The sequence below is a fragment of the Rhipicephalus microplus genome, chromosome X, assembly GCF_043290135.1.
Source record: "Rhipicephalus microplus isolate Deutch F79 chromosome X, USDA_Rmic, whole genome shotgun sequence".
In the NCBI taxonomy this organism is placed as follows: Eukaryota; Metazoa; Arthropoda; class Arachnida; order Ixodida; family Ixodidae; genus Rhipicephalus; species Rhipicephalus microplus.
In genome coordinates, this window is record NC_134710.1 from 120,727,316 (window position 1) to 120,743,196 (window position 15,881).

Below are 15,881 nucleotides of genomic sequence, written 5' to 3' on the forward strand. Positions count from 1 at the left end.
GTCAAAGTATCGGAGAAGATGTTAGTAAGTGCCGAAGAATCTCGAAAGATGTGTCGCACTCTCGTGACCTAGCAGACGGGCCATTGGAAGCTATCAGAAGGTTCGTAAAAGGAAAAACACGTAAAAGGAAAAGCAAAAACACAGCCCAATGAACTTCGAAGCGTCTTTATGCAAGGGGGCTCGAGGAATTCGACCACAGCACGGAGTTTTGCTGGGTCCTGCAGAACGCCTTCTTTGCAAATGATTTGACCCAGTATCAATTGGCATGCTTCAAACTGACACTTTTTTATGTTGAGTTGGAGACCAGCTGAGCTGAAGCATGTCAGAATCTCCCGAAGGCGGACAAGGCGAGTTGGAAAATCTCTAGAAAAGACTACGACGTCGTCCAGGTGACAAAGACAAATGTTCCACTTGTAGCCATATAGGACGTTGTCCATCATTCTTTCGAATGTAGCTGGGGTCTTGCACAATCTGAATGGCGTGATATTAAACTCTTAGTCCTTCAGGCATGATGAAAGCAGTTTTTGAATGATCAGTGTCAGCAATCGGTACTTGCCAATACCCCAAGGGTAAATCTAGGGACAAGAAATATTCTGCGTCTTGTAAGCAGTCAAGAGCATCATCGATGCGCGAAAGCCAGTACACATCCTTTCGGGTTATCTTATTGAGGCGGAGATAGTCGACATAGAATCTTATGGTTTCGTTCTTTTTGCATAATAGGACTACGGAAGAGTACCAGGGTCCTTGGGACGACTGAATTACTTCGTGCTGAATTACTTCGACTGAATTAATCTTGCGCTCCGCCGTGAAAACCCGATGGGGTCGTTGGTGTACCAGAGCATGGGAACCGGGGTCGACGTGGTGAGTGGCGCTCTTCGTGCAGCCCAGGGTTGGCCAGGTGCAATTGAAAGTTGAGCGGAAGTTTTGCAGAAGAGCGAGAAGTTCACTTTGATACAATGGAAATGGCAGCTCCTGTGTCAATAAGTGCTACGACGGCAGCTCTTTCGACGACGTCAATAACATTTTGCGGCGAAACACATGGAGGCCTTGGGCAGTCCGACTTGTCTGCAGCTCTTGCCTCCGGAGCTGCAGCATAGTTTCTCTCCTCTCTAGCAGAGTGCCGACGCATGGGGGACAAAAAAGTGTCGTCGAGGAGATGGGGGTAGGGCACTAGAAGAGGAGGGGCGATTATCCGAGATGGCAGTCGGTGGTGTGCTTGGCGATGAGGGAGCGGGCGTGGTCATTTCGTTGAAAAAAGAAGGTAGGTAGTGGTGGCAGGGGCGAGTGACGTGGCCAGCGACACCACATGGTGAAGCAGATGGGCCTGTTGTCCAGCGTTCGCCAAATGTCTGGGCGGCGGAATAACAGAGGCAAAGGCCCTGCGTAGGAAAGCAGTGGTGCAGAATTCGTGGTTAGTAGTCAGACGGAGGTCGGCATCGCAGGGTGGGCATAGGGTAAAGGCTGCTGAGGTGGCCGAGAGACGATGGCGTCATAAGTAAGTGGCGCACAGACGGGTGTTTGCTGGGACATAGGGGTTAATGCCTCCGCGATTTGGTTTCGAATGGCGTGCTGCGTGTCAGGTGCCAATGTCTGTGTTAGTGCATGCGTGAGAGGGAGCAATAAAAGCGGGCGTGCTACCTCCCCACGGTTGAAGTCCTTGATGGTGGATAGCAGTGGCTGCTGATGATCGGAATGGCGAGCAGTAAGCTGCAAGCTGGATATTGTGTCAGGCATTGTCAAGGCTTAGCATGCGATCGAGTGCTGCCGACACAACTCGTCGAAACTCTGGCATAAGGACATCAGTACTGCGACAGTGGGGGGGGGGGGGGGGGGAGTTCCTTGTGAGCAGCATCTGAAAATTGTCGTCCTCGATGCCCTTGAGGATGTGTTTAATTTGAGTTGACCCAGTTACAGAGGTTTAGCACATCTTCAATGTAGCTTGTAAAGTTCTCACTGGGGAGCTACACCCGTTGACGCAAGTGCTTCTGTGCCCGAACTCTGCGAGCTGATGGCCGACCTAAAACGTCTGTAATAGAAGTCTTGAAGGCAGACCAAGTGGGAAGGTCGCTCTCAAGGTTGTTGTACCACCCTTGAGTGATGTCTGTAAGATAAAACTTGACGTACCCAAGCTTCATTTGGTCACCCCACTTGTTACTGGTGCTGGTATGCTCGTACATCGACAGCCAATCATTCACATCCGAGTCCCCCGAGCCGGTGGAGATGGTGGCTCTCGCTGGTGATACATGGCACCACAGGTGACGAGGACGGCTGAGGGTCCAGGCTGGGGAGGAGTATCGTTGGCCATGGCGGTAATGAGGTCACAAAGCGGGGGGAGCTTCCGGGACCGAAGGTCCAGGTTGGTACATGGAATACCTCGCACCTCCACCAAATGTGACTTGGTTTATTGACATTAGACGTCTTAGAAGCTCAACAAATGTTAACCGTGAAGCGTCGAGGAGCGGCGGGCGCCAGCAGTCAAAATACGGGCAAGCGCGAGCTCGAGTCTGGTGCTGCTACTGACGCTGGTGCTTGTGTCTTTTGTCGTCGTTTTTCTTTCCCTACATCTTGTTTGAATCAATGAGTACTGTATTCCACATTTATTTTTTATATAACAGCAGCCCATTTAGAAAATGCAGAAAATAAAAAAAGGCTTAGTAAGTAAACAATGTTATTAGTACAATATACCACATACCTAAATAGTAGCAAACTTAATATATTAGGTACTGATAAGATAACAATTCCAACTTTTTCTTAATAATTACTTATGAGATATATACTTGTCATGTGTTATGGGAGCAGATTCCGTAATGACGACACTGCCAAGTGGCAAGTCTTTCATAATTTGGATATATTCAGACCAAAATTTTGTAATAAGACGCGAATGTAGTTGGTTTAGCACTTACAAGGCAGTCACTTTATGAACTATTGAAAAATTTAATTGATTTATAGAGTCGAAGAAAAGTGAGAATAAACTGGTTTAATTTATTAAATAGTGTGAGGATCTCGGGCACTCTAGGAAAAAAAAGGACACTGTACACGGCATTGCAGGCCTTAAAAAAAGGCACTTATTGCACCGCCCTACAGTAAGCCAGCTAGCTGAATTGTGCAGTGTAACATGCCAATGGAACTCCTTCCAGAATTGAGCTAGTTTGACACGTACCAGCACATTCAGTAAATAATGTTTGCCTTGAGCCAGGCTTACAGGTGCTGTCTCATGAACAGAGGTGCACTTGAGGAAATAGGAAGGCACCCGGTGTAGTAATGTTTCATCAAGCACACAAAGTGGCAGCACATGATCTCATGTCAAAGCCAAATAGAAGAAATCATGTTTGTTCTGCTCCCTAGTAAGCCACGCTGTCACTTTCTGTCAGTGTAGGAACACTCATGCCATCTCTTGCAGAACTGTGCAGCTACGCTGATCTCAGTGACCATTGAGGAAAGCCATACTACAGAAGGTGTGCTAGTCATGCAGGGAAAACATTAAGGGTTGATCACAATAAGTAGGTGACGAGTATCATTACGGAGTGTGCAGTGGAAGTTGGAGGAAGGGTAGTTAGACAGGACACTGGCAAGCTTTCCCAGGAAACGAAGAATCTCATTAAGAAGCGTCAAATCATGAAAGTCTCAAGTACAGCAGACAAAATAGAACTGGCAGAGCTTTCGAAGTTGATTAATAGGCGTAAGGTATCCGACGTAAGAAGGTATAACATGGAGAGAATTGAACACGCTCTGAAAAACGGAGGAAGCGTCAAAGCAGTGAAGAGGAAACTTGGGATAGGCAAAAATCGGATGTATGCACTAAGGGACAAAGAAGGCAAAATAACTACCAATATGGATAGGATAGTTAAAATAGCGGAGGAGTTTTACAGAGATCTGTACAGTAGCCGGGACAACCTTGACTTTAATACTATAAGAACTAGCAGTAACCCAGATGACACCCCACCAGTAATGATAGAAGTCAGAAAAGCTTTGGAGAGCATGCAAAGAGGAAAAGCTGCTGGTGAGAATCGGGTAACATCGGATCTGCTGAAAGATGGAGGATAGATTATGTTAGAAAAACTAGCCACCCTGTTTACGAGGTGTCTCCTGACGGTAAGAGTACCAGAGTCTTGGAAGAACGCTAACATCATCTTAATACATAAGAAAGGAGATGACAAGGACTTGAATAATTACAGGCCAATTAGCTTGCTCTCTGTAGTATACAAGCTATTTACAAAAGTAATTGCTAACAGAGTAAAGAAAACATTAGAATTCAATCAACCAAAGGAACAAGCAGGATTTCGAACAGGCTACTCAACCATCGACCACATTCATACTATCATTCAGGTAATAGAGAAATGCTCAGAATATAACCATCCACTATACACAGCCTTCATAGATTACGAGAAGGCGTTTGATTCAGTAGAAATATCAGCCGTCATGCAGACACTGCGAAATCAGGGCGTCGATGAAGTATATATAAACATCCTGAAAGAAATCTACAGGGGATCAACTGCTACCATAGTGCTTCATAAAGAAAGCAACAGAATACCAATCAAGAAGGGTGTAAGGCAGGGGGACACTATCTCCCCAATGCTATTTACCGCGTGCTTACAGGAGCTTTTCAGAAGCCTAGAATGGGAACAGTTAGGGATAAGAGTTAATGGAGAGTACCTTAGTAACCTGCGCTTCGCCGATGACATTGCATTGCTGAGTAACTCAGGGGACGAATTGCAACTCATGATTACAGAGTTAGACAAGGAGAGCAGAAAGGCGGGTCTTAAAATGAACCTGCAGAAAACGAAAGTAATGTACAACATCCTCGGAAAAGAGCAGCGCTTCGAGATAGGTAATAGTGCACTTCAAGTTGACTGTCTACTTAGGGCAGGTAACAACCGCGGAGTCGAACCACGAGATTGAAGTAACTAGAAGAATAAGAATGGGGTGGAGCACATTTGGCAAGCACTCTCAAATTATGACAGGTAGATTGCCACTATCCCTCAAGAGAAAGGTATATAACAGCTGTATCTTGCCGGTACTTAGCTACGGAGCAGAAACCTGGCGACTTAAAAAGAGGGTTCAGCTTAAATTGAGGACGACGCAGCGAGCAATGGAAAGAAAAATGGTAGGTGTAACATTAAGAGACAAGAAGAGAGCAGAGTGGATTAGGGAACAAACGGGGGTTAAGGATATCGTAGCTGAAATCAAGAAGAAATGGACATGGGCTGGGCATGTAGCGCGTAGACAGGATAACCGCTGGTCGTTAAGGGTAACTAACTGGATTCCCAGAGAAGGAAAGCGGGTAAGGGGGAGACAGAAGGTTAGGTGGGCAGATGAGATTAAGAAGTTTGCGGGTATAAATTGGCAGCAGCAAGCACAGGACCGGGTTAACTGGCGGAACATGGGAGAGGCCTTTGTCCTGCAGTGGAGGTAGTCAGGCTGATGATGATGATGATGGCAATAGGTAGCATCCTCACTATCTTTAAAGGGACACTGAATTCAAATATCAATTTACATCACAGTGAAAGCTCAATGTATTAAAACATCTAAAACGACAATATTGTCGACAAAAGTGCCCTACTTTCTGAGAAACTAAGGTGAACACACAAGAACACATGCGCTGCAGTAGGACATTCTCAAAATGATCTCGATGACATTAGACGAACCGCCTACAATTAATCACTAGTAATCAATCTAGCTGCACTAAAGAACCTTCTGTGCATCAAGAGGTGCAAGAAAATGCTGCTTGTCCGCTTCTGTTTGATTCATGGAAAAAAGAACCGCAAGACGTTACTATGGGGAATGGCGCAAGTGATTCAAAAATTCAATTTTCACGTAGTTACACTGGACAGGTGGTGCTATCTAGCGGGGCACAGTTCAACCAAAAAGCATATGCAATCTCTGAGCCAATGGCGGGAAATTGATCAAAGGCCGTTGTTGCTGCTGTGGATTCCGCTGCTTTCGGTCTGCTGCTACTAGCATGGTAAAGCTGGGCAATGTTGTGCACAGCAACAGTGACGCGAGTTGGTCCGGTCGGTCCAGTTCTCTAGGCAGGTAATTTAGGTGCGCTAACCTGATGTCAACCACTAAAACGTGATTTTATATTGAAATAGGCCCTTCCTTGGCACAAAAGTAACACTACGAGGTTTCTGGACTAATATTTCAACAATCAACGTTGACTTTATGGTTGGTTGCCTTTAGTGTCCCTTTAAGCATACTCGCCACAGGTAGGATTCTGAAGTTTTGGAGTAAATGGGTACATTAGAATTGAATGTTTGAATGTTAGTACTTACCTTACCTAGTACCTAGTTCTTACCTTGCTGTAGTGGCATCTGCTTAGTTGGATGGAAGTTTCTCTATGAGGAGATCCAGGAATAAGGTGGCTATCAGTTAACTATTATTTAATTGGTGTTGGCATCTTAATAATAATGATCTGCTTTAGCAGTTTATCTCCTACACCATACACCAACTTTCACTGAGTGTATGCAATGTGATTTTCACACTGGAAGTGCAGTGTTGAAGCTTAGCGTAACTCCCAGGAAGGAGTTCTCATCAGCCTCGGAAAAAGAAATATTTTCATGGTTCATATCAGATTTAAATAAAGAATTCAATGATAAATGTGTATGGTATTTTAAAGGATTAATCATTAGCCCATTGTTGCAGCACTAATTCAATATATTTTGCAATCACATTTGAGTTAGTCTACTTGAACAGTTGTTTAATGGTTGGTACTAGTATAGTGACACAATCTCTATATGATAGTCTCAGTGTTAGTAGGAGAACTAGGGAGGTCACTTAGATTAATAAAAAAAATATAAAGATCAAGAATGGATTTCTGAAGCTCATTCTTGTGCGTGAGAAATCTAGCAATACTGGACGAACAAAAACAGGCTGTTATTATTCCTGGACGAACAAAAACAGGCTGTTATCTGCTGATCGGTTGACAGGACAGGTCCTGTCAAGTAGTCTTTAATTCCAGACAAGGTTGTGATTCTTCAGTGGAGTTTTTCCGGTAAATTGTTCTTCGAAATAGCATTAAATACTCTTCTGAAGGGTTCCTCGAATAGCCGCTTAATTCATGCAAAATTGAAAAGTAGATAAATCAATGCTAGCTCTCAACTATGTGCCTTTAGAAATTGGAGGATGGTGATAGTGTAGGAATGGTGAACCTTGCAGGCCTCTTAGAAAATTTTGTTTATTCAGTGGAAGTTAAGGGCTGTCCAGGAAGTGATTTACCACAATATTTTTTATTGGTTCAGTGTTATCGAAGATGAAGAAATTGGGATGTAGTGCTGACATGCAGCTCAGAGGCAAGCTTCTCTGGCAACTGAGTTTTCTTATTTGCCTCGTCTAGCAATCGCAAGCGGCGTTCTTTTCCTGCCTTTTCCCATATCCTCTCCATGGGACTGTGTCGCATTTATCTCATGAGCTTTCTTTGCAGTGTACTTATATAGACAGGGTTGCATATTCTGCATCGGATGAGGTTACTAAAGTCATTTGCCATATTAATTGACATAGAAAGCAGTAAATCTTTTGTAGGGGGCATGTGCAAATAATCTTGAATCCAGAAGGGGAAATGCATGCAGGTTTCTTTAAAGTTTCAGTCATTTTTGTGTAGTGCATGAAGCATTTCTGCAGATAAGGTTGCTACCACATGACCTATGTGTATGGAGGAGTTTTTCAGGACGCAGTCAAGTTGGATGCGGGGCAGCTGGAGTAGAAATTTTTAGGCTTGTACGAGTATTCAAACAAATATTATCATTTTACAACTTGATTCAATCCGAATTCAAAATATTTTACATTTCGAAGTACTCGAGATGCACAAATGTGTGTATAGTATTAGCCTGCAGGTAACTTTTTTTGCAAAGACGGTTTTACTGCCGTGAAGGTATGCTTTACTGTGAATACACCTATCCAGGAAACATCCACACTGCCGTGAAGTTTTTCTTCAATGTTAAATGACCATATTACCTTTTCATCGAGTTTCTTTTTATTTTAAAAGCTTGTTATGTTAGCTTATAAGCTCTAAGCATAGTAAATTTTTTTTAAGCGCAAATTATTTTACAGGTTATTACTTGCATTCTACTAAAGGCAAAGTTACTTCCACTGCCTTTGAAACAAAAATAATGACAATTGCGCAAGCCTTATTTCAATAAAAAAATATTGTGCATGTTAGTTGGGTCATGACAAATATGCTTTTTTGCCTTTATACTATGTGAGATATACTATTCCAATTAAATCACTATTTGCTTCGAGCCTAAAATTTACTATTTACATATGCCCAGAAATATCGCTTTCTTGGTACGGCATGCTTTAAAGGGCCCGTAAACCACCCAAAGATCAAAATTCAGTTGTGGTAGGGAAAGTGTGCACGAGAGTACGACGAACACAGAGCCGTGAGCATTTTTCGAAACGTTGTAGTAATAGCGGAGTTAGACGCGTTCGATTGTCGAAACTACTACGATCACTCCTTTCGCTCTCTCCTGCGCTCCCCTCCGCTGGTATCCTCTCTCAAGCCGCTTTTCCCTCTTGCCAAGTGCCCCTCCGATGCCCCTCCCAATCTCGCAAGGCATACGTCATCGCTGACGTTCTGTTTCAAACTCCGTCTACTTGTGGTTGCCGTGACTCCGGTCGTCGACTCTATCAGTTGCGGTGTAGCTGCGTGCTTGTTGGCGAACAGTGGCTGTCGTAATTGTGCTGGTATGGACTCTGTATTGTGCGCACGCCTTCAAAGGATCACCAACATGATGGACTCGTTCGAGGACACGTCGTGCCCCGTACGTGTTGCACGCACGCGGGCAACACGACGAACAACAACAAGCACCGCGGACAGCTGCTTGCAGACTAACCGGAAGTCGTAGGCTCTTGTTCGACCAATCGCAGCATATTTGGCTCGCCGCGTCAAAGACATCGAACGGCATGTGACGCGGAAGCCCGATAGGCCCGGAAAGAAGGAGGGATTGTTTTCTGAAATTTGTGGCGCGCCGGCAGCTCATAGCACTGCGTGTAGAATCGTTGATCGTGATGGCATTTTGCACATGATGCGTGCGTTTAAATTTCAAAAATATTGGAGACTGTTACGGGCCCTTTTAGTTAAGCAGAAAAAATGCACAGATAGAGTACATTGTGCTTCCTCTAAGGTGTCCTTACTCATCAAAAGCAAGACCGTTTACTCAGCGAGACTTCCAGATATGACTCAGGCTAATAGTTTTTAAGTAGTTATGAATATGAAGCCTCTTAGGCCATGTTTTCATGATTAAAATAGCTTGCTGAAACAGTCAAAGTACTTCAAGCCAAAATGGCAGTAGTGCTGCTTCCATTATTGTTACCTCAGTATTGTGGAGTGCATTACAGAGACTTATTCTGTTACTGACGCATTATTTTTTGTTCATGTGTGAAATCTTGAAACATGCTCACGCTCGATATGGTTGCCAAGAAGATGGTTATAAGGTCATTTAAAATTTTTCTCTTCACTGCTATCTCATAAAAAATATATTTAATGTAGTTCATAGGACAGGCGACCTGACTCTGACTCATTTGATTGGCACAGAGCCACCATGTTTGTTGAATCAGAGGTTGTTTCGTAAAACCCTGTGAGGGCAGATAATGTTCGTCTGGGACTGAAATTATGGAAACCGCTGCAGTTGGTGCAGCGAATTATGGCTACCCATTTTGTAGCAGACACGTTATCATCAGAGCAGCTGACAATTTGACCTGTTGCTGCTGTAGATATCTGTTTCATACACAACAGTTGGCAGTTTTACATATACACATACTAGCACATGAAAAGGCAAGTCTTGTGTGATGAATGACTTAACACCTTATTGAAGTCAGTGTTTTGTGTAGCACGAATTGCCAGGAATCAGTTGCCCTTAACTGGTCAAACTGGTTGATTCATAGCACATTCATTTTATTTTACATCGAACAGGAACCAGAGCAAAACAGAATTGTTTCATATTGACTCTAATCCTGAGCTGTGTTAGTTTTCACTCCATCATTCAGTAATGAATATTTATTTTATTGCAACATGTTGTCCTTATTTTAAACTTCTCTTGTACTGCGACTACAACCACTGTCACTGCAAGGGCCATGTACCCCCTCATTTCCCTTATGCATTTTTATTAACAAGTGTGCCATGCTTTATATGTGTTTTATGCTATTGTCAGCATTCTATGATTTTGATTGCACAGCTTAGATGCTTATACACATGATGATAATGTAATAATCAGGGGCAAGGGCAAGCTTTGTCAGATCAAGCATGAGCACAAATACTTGACTATTGTTTAAGTTTTTACTTGTAGCTTTTGATCTAATGTTTACTGTCACTTTATGGCTTTTCTATACAGAGTTTTTGGGAAGAGTCTTACTGTTTCAGTGTGCTGTGGTAAAAGGAGTAAAGTAAGGCCTCCCTTACTTTTTTCTTCCTGTCTTCTTTCAATGCTGTGCTTGAATGCTGCAATGTTGTAACTAAAGCAGTGATGAGCATTTGATTGTACTTTCATTAGTTAATAAGAAAGGAAAACAGTTTCCTACCACTGGCCTTCTTTATGTTAATTCCTTGAGAAAAAAGTATACATGCCCATGCTGTACTTGTACATGCTCTACAAAAAAGTGTATCAAAGTGGTACAGATGCAGACTGGATTGAATGAAACAACACAGTAAATAATTAAACAACAGTGAAGCAAAATGTGGCAAAGATACACTCATGACAAGTTATAAATGGCACCCTGGGTGAGCATTTTGGCAGTATTGGTAATAGCATTCAGTGGAATGCAATAAAGAGAGCTCCAGGATTACTGATGTTCTCCTGATAAGGCTGCATTGCAGTGACACTCCATGTGGTGCATTAATTTCTCTGTTTTACAAGTTTGTCAGGGATGGTTTTATGGCATTATTGAATCGAATTCGTAGTGTTCAACTCCCAGAAAGTATTTCTTGTGTCTATCTGAACATTCGCCCAATAACAGGGGCAGGATGTGGTGAATCTGGGAGTGCTGTGTTTCTTCCAGCTCATTTTTAACTGTCTGATATGAGCGTGCTTTTGTTTCTTTGCCTCCAAACACACTCCTTGTCTTCATTGGAAAAAGTGATGGGCATCAAGGGGCGTCGTGTTCATATGATTGAAGAGCTGAGTGACACGGTGATCTCCTTCCAGCGAGGTGATGTACTGCACGGCGTGGCAGTTTGCCAACTGACTCACTCACCCTTCCCATCACCGGCGCTTGAGCTCCTCTCACTGCAGCAATGCTGCCCAAGCCTGCACACTAGTGCCGCTGATACCTTTGGCTTGTCCTGCTATGCTTTGACAAAACCCCTTGGCATGTCACACTGCTGCTAGTTGGTCTTGATGTGGTTCTAAGCCACTGGTCAATGAAGCAGCTATTTGCAGTTCTAGTGCTGTGTGTTGAACTATTCTAATAGGATGAAGCTCTTTTGATGTACTGCTGATTGTTTGTGCATATTGCAGTAAAAACAGAATGCATCTCTATAAAAGGTTGATGACACCACTGCACAAGAATGCCTACTTTTTGTACTTCTTTTACATTTTACACTTCTGGTTTTTGCTTAATGCATATTTATAGTGTTTGGTGGAAATTGTGTGTCCTTGACCTGCTGTTAAGTAATGTTGTCAGGTAATAATTTTTTAAATGTTCCCTTTAAGCATTTACCATTACAGTTATGCTTAGAAAAAGCTTATTGGGTGTACATTTATGGCCTGTATGCGTGTAATAATTTTTAAAGTTTGCACTATAATTTGAGACTACAGTTATATTTTTGTGGTAAACCTTCACCAGGCTTGCCAACATAAAGTTGTTGCTATTCAACTTTTATTTGAATTCATGCTTGCTTGCTCATGATGAGATGCATAATAGAGCAAATGATGAAATGAATTCTCTGGATGGTGGAGAGAGTGGTTTGTACTGCCCCACCTCTCTGTAATTCCCTACGTCTCTTTTAAACTAGAATACCAGATAACTGCCTAACAATATGCTGTTGTTATTCATGAAACATAGAGATAGCTACTTTTCATATAGCTTAGTTGCTTGTTAGTCTTTATTAAGTGTTCAGTGGTTTTAGTACCTGTTAAAGGCCAACTGAAACAAAAATTTGTGACCACTTATAAAACCTAGTTTAAGATGGGGTAGATATATAGGAGCCTGCAGGGTAGCAAACCGGATGTGCGTCTGGTTAACCTCCCTGCCTTTCCTTGCATCTTTATCTCTCTCTCTCTCTCCATGCGATATTGTACATTTTATATTTCATTCGAAGTGTGAGAAAACAACACAAAAGTGGCCTTTTTTTTGGTATTGTAACTCAGAGAAGCCCTGTCATGAGTGTTTGGCAGAATTAACGCATCACGTTTGAGATTAGGTGGGGCTCTCAACTTCGTGTCATAGTTGCTAACCATGAACTGTGTGCATCATATGCTTAGGTGCTGTTTAAAAGCTGTTTATCAGAAAATTTTACATTTACTAGCCTTGCAGTGTTGCCAAGGTTTCTCAACTGCAGAATCAACCGTAACAGTTTGTAGGTTCAGCAAATTTTTATACTGCACGAAGAAGACCAGATGAAAACAGGAACACAGACAGAGCACTGTATGGTAAAACCCTGCTGATACGTTTTTCACAGGACTCTAGAGAAACAGCTGAATGGAGGAAGGGGGGGGGGGAGGGGGGAATAAGTTATTAGAGTAGTGGTGAGAAGGACACAATTTTGTTCTAAATCTTTTGCTTGAAGAAATTGTGCAGCATTTACTGGCACATTTTCTTGTGCCCAATTAGTGCAGGGCATCTCAAGCACCTGCAGTGCCATGCGGCTTTCGCCGTCATCACTGTGTGCAATTTCCCACTACAAATCCGGTGCAGTTACGCTCGATCAACCCAATTACTCCTGCAATACGACCAACACGACAGCCAACTAGAGAGAGACAGGAAATGCAATAAGATCATAAGCGTTTCTTATAATAATGATAACAATAACGAGCTTCCCCCCCTACAGCACCCTTTCCATGCAAACAGGATGACTCTTGGCAGCAAAAGCTGATCCCGAAGTCCGTACCTTTGTTATATACATCAAAACTATTTTTTAGCACCCAAATGCACATTGACACCATGTCTAAATTGGAGAAATGCAGGTCGTGTTTTTGGTGGCAGGCTTTATAGATGTCCTCCTCACTGCTTCTGGCAGCCAGTTCAGTCATTAAGCTACTAAGCAGATAAAGCCAAGGGATACAAAACGTCAACATGGCCGCTTATGCCATTTAAGAGAGCCAGTTTGCAATTCGAAATGTTGGAATGGTGGTACAGTTGCAATATAACAGAAGTTCCCAATATGCATTACTATATCTTGGGGAAACTATGCTGGGTCTGGCTGAAAACAGCGCAACAGCCAAGAAAATGCAGCACCCGGGAACATAACAATTGGCTTCTGCTGTATAGAACTTTGCTATACGTATGAATCGACTAGTCCAACAACTTGACTTGCTTCACTTTGTAGGCATCGGATATACACTAAACTTACTTTAATGTATGAGCACATATGAGATTATGAATGTTAAAAACATTTGGAAAGGTCATTTTACCATGAATGTACAAGTGAACCCCCACAAAAAGAAATATAGAATGAATGGATGAAGTTGTTGCATTGCATTTTAGGTTTACATACTTCATACAAATAGTGCTTATGTGAAACTGAAACACACACGGATTGATGGAACAAACCTTAAATGTACGCGGAAGAGAGGGAATTCCACAGTAATAATCTATACATGGAATGAGTCAAAATGCGTTTAATGAATAATACTTTATTAAACTAAGCTTCTTTGGAGTCTTTTGAGGAAAGGGAATCTGATTCGCCATCGTACCACACATCTACCATAACCTGCACATGGTAGTTGCAGCTGTCTTTCACATGTAGCTCCCAATTTTTTTTACTTTGTTTGTGTATGTGTATGCAATTTTTTTATTTAGTTGTGAAAGGCAGAAATGTGCTTGCATTTACTCTACAGTAGGATTTGCATGAGTGATTTTAGTTTAGTGCCCTAGTCACCAAATATTGCTTTTATTTGGCATCAGTGCATCTCATGTTTAGTGCAAATGCGCCTGAATTTTGCATTTTTGAATTGCATTGAATGCTGTATTTGTGAAGTTGCTAGAAAACTGGGCTGTCGCTGCTGCTGCAATTTGCCATGGTAAAATTGTAACTTTTTGTCTGACGTTGTGCTTTTGGTTTCAGTCAATCCAGGTGTGCGGGACAGGCTCGTGCAGATAACAGGCCCCAGTGAAGAGACAATAACGTAAGGAACCCACAGTTTTGTGGTCATTTTTGTTATATCTTTGAACTGGGTGTCCTGCTATAAAAAAGAGCAGTGTTCTTGATAGCTTTTTAGCATGTCACTTTTGCTGTATGCTGATTGGCTAAGCAAGGGGAACAGGACACAGTGAAGTATACTGGTGAATGTGCCCGCTTGTCATGGAATCAGGAACGTAGATGTGTTTTGAATGTACTAATATGCATAAGAAAATGGAAGGCTTGGGATCAATATTGTGGTACTTCAAATCACTGAGCATAGGCAAGTCACTCTTGCAAGAAAAGAAGTGTGTATACATATTTCTGCATTTTTTCTTATACTGAGAGCTTGACTAGGTCATGGGTGGCAGAGTTAAGTCAGTTGCACAAAGTAGTAGCACTTATATCTACAGACAGCTTAAGCATTGAGAAAACATGATCTCCTACAGAAATGCAAATCCTTTAACCGGGAACCTTGTTTTTTGTGCAGTGGGCTGCTTATATTGCGACAGTAACATCATCTCAACTAGCCAATGTTATCCTCTTTCTCAGAATTGGTTGCCCACACACCACAAACATTCGTTGGCTTGTGAGGAATGCAATTAACTGCTGACCAGTTCTCCTTGTTTCGCTGCAACATCAGAAAGCATAAGCGTAAAAAGTCTTCTAGCAAGCTGCACAGCAGTTGGGGAACAAAAACGAAATGAAAGGAGGCAAACGAGGGCAGTCGGTCTTTTTTCATTCCTTCTTTGTGTTTTGCCGTACAGTTTGCTAGAAGATGAACCTGTACATACTCACGCAGTTTGCAATGTTTGTTAGCATAAAGATTGTCCTCTAACTCCTGTGCCGACTTAGAATCAACGTTCCTGGTCACACCACGGCCTCGCACGCAGTTCCCGTGACTGTTAGCAGCAACCTATTAATCCCGCCACTCACCAAAAAAATACTCACCCAGAACATAATCGGGCGCGACGGGAAGCTTGAGCCAGAAGCGCTTCCCTCCTAATTCTCCCGCAGTCTATGTAGACGCGGCCGAATATGTAAGTCGTCGAGCTTTCCCTGTAGCCGTTGTAGACGGAGTTTAAAAACTGGTCGCTAGTGCGTCCCTTCCAAATTCGACGGAATCCCTGGAAGCAGAGGAGGCGGCAATTGCTTTAGCCATTGTTCACTCCTCCGTAGAGTATATCTTTTCAGATTGAAAAAGTCCAATTCGTAATTTCGCCACTTTCCGGATTCATTCTCCGGCTGCTAAAATTGTGGAATCATCTCCGCCTGATCGCCTCATCGCCCTCCTCTGGGTCCCTGCGCACTGTGGACACCCAGGCAACACGGCCGCTCACACCCAAGCCCGAGCACTCGCCAACCGGGCTTACAGTGACCAGCCTTCGCTTCGAGGTGCCAGGGATCGACTCCTCAGCTATCACGATATTACGCTATTTTACCGAAATTCCCGCCTAATGTATCCCCCCACCGCACCACATAAATCTTTTCCCAGAAGTGGCCAGGCTTTGTGGTGCAGACTTTAAACGGCCACAGTGACGACTCCTTTTCTTTTCTTCCTTTTTACATATGGCGAAACCTCGCCTCATTGCAACTTATGTCCTAGCACCAG

General features: G+C 43.0%; 1 protein-coding gene across 5 annotated transcripts in view; it reads left to right on the top strand.

Moving 5' to 3' along the window:
- mxt (Eukaryotic translation initiation factor mextil) overlaps window positions 1-15,881 on the top strand; it is a 172,346-nt gene that overhangs the window by 39,835 nt on the left and 116,630 nt on the right. For 4 of the 5 annotated variants that reach the window (XM_075877529.1, XM_075877532.1, XM_075877530.1 and 1 more), the window contains 2 exons: window positions 11,068-11,139; window positions 14,216-14,276. In XM_075877529.1, coding sequence (XP_075733644.1) covers window positions 11,068-11,139; window positions 14,216-14,276 — 133 coding nt within the window. The remainder of the gene's footprint in view (window positions 1-11,067; window positions 11,140-14,215; window positions 14,277-15,881) is intronic. The other variant, XM_075877531.1, reaches the window with a different exon arrangement.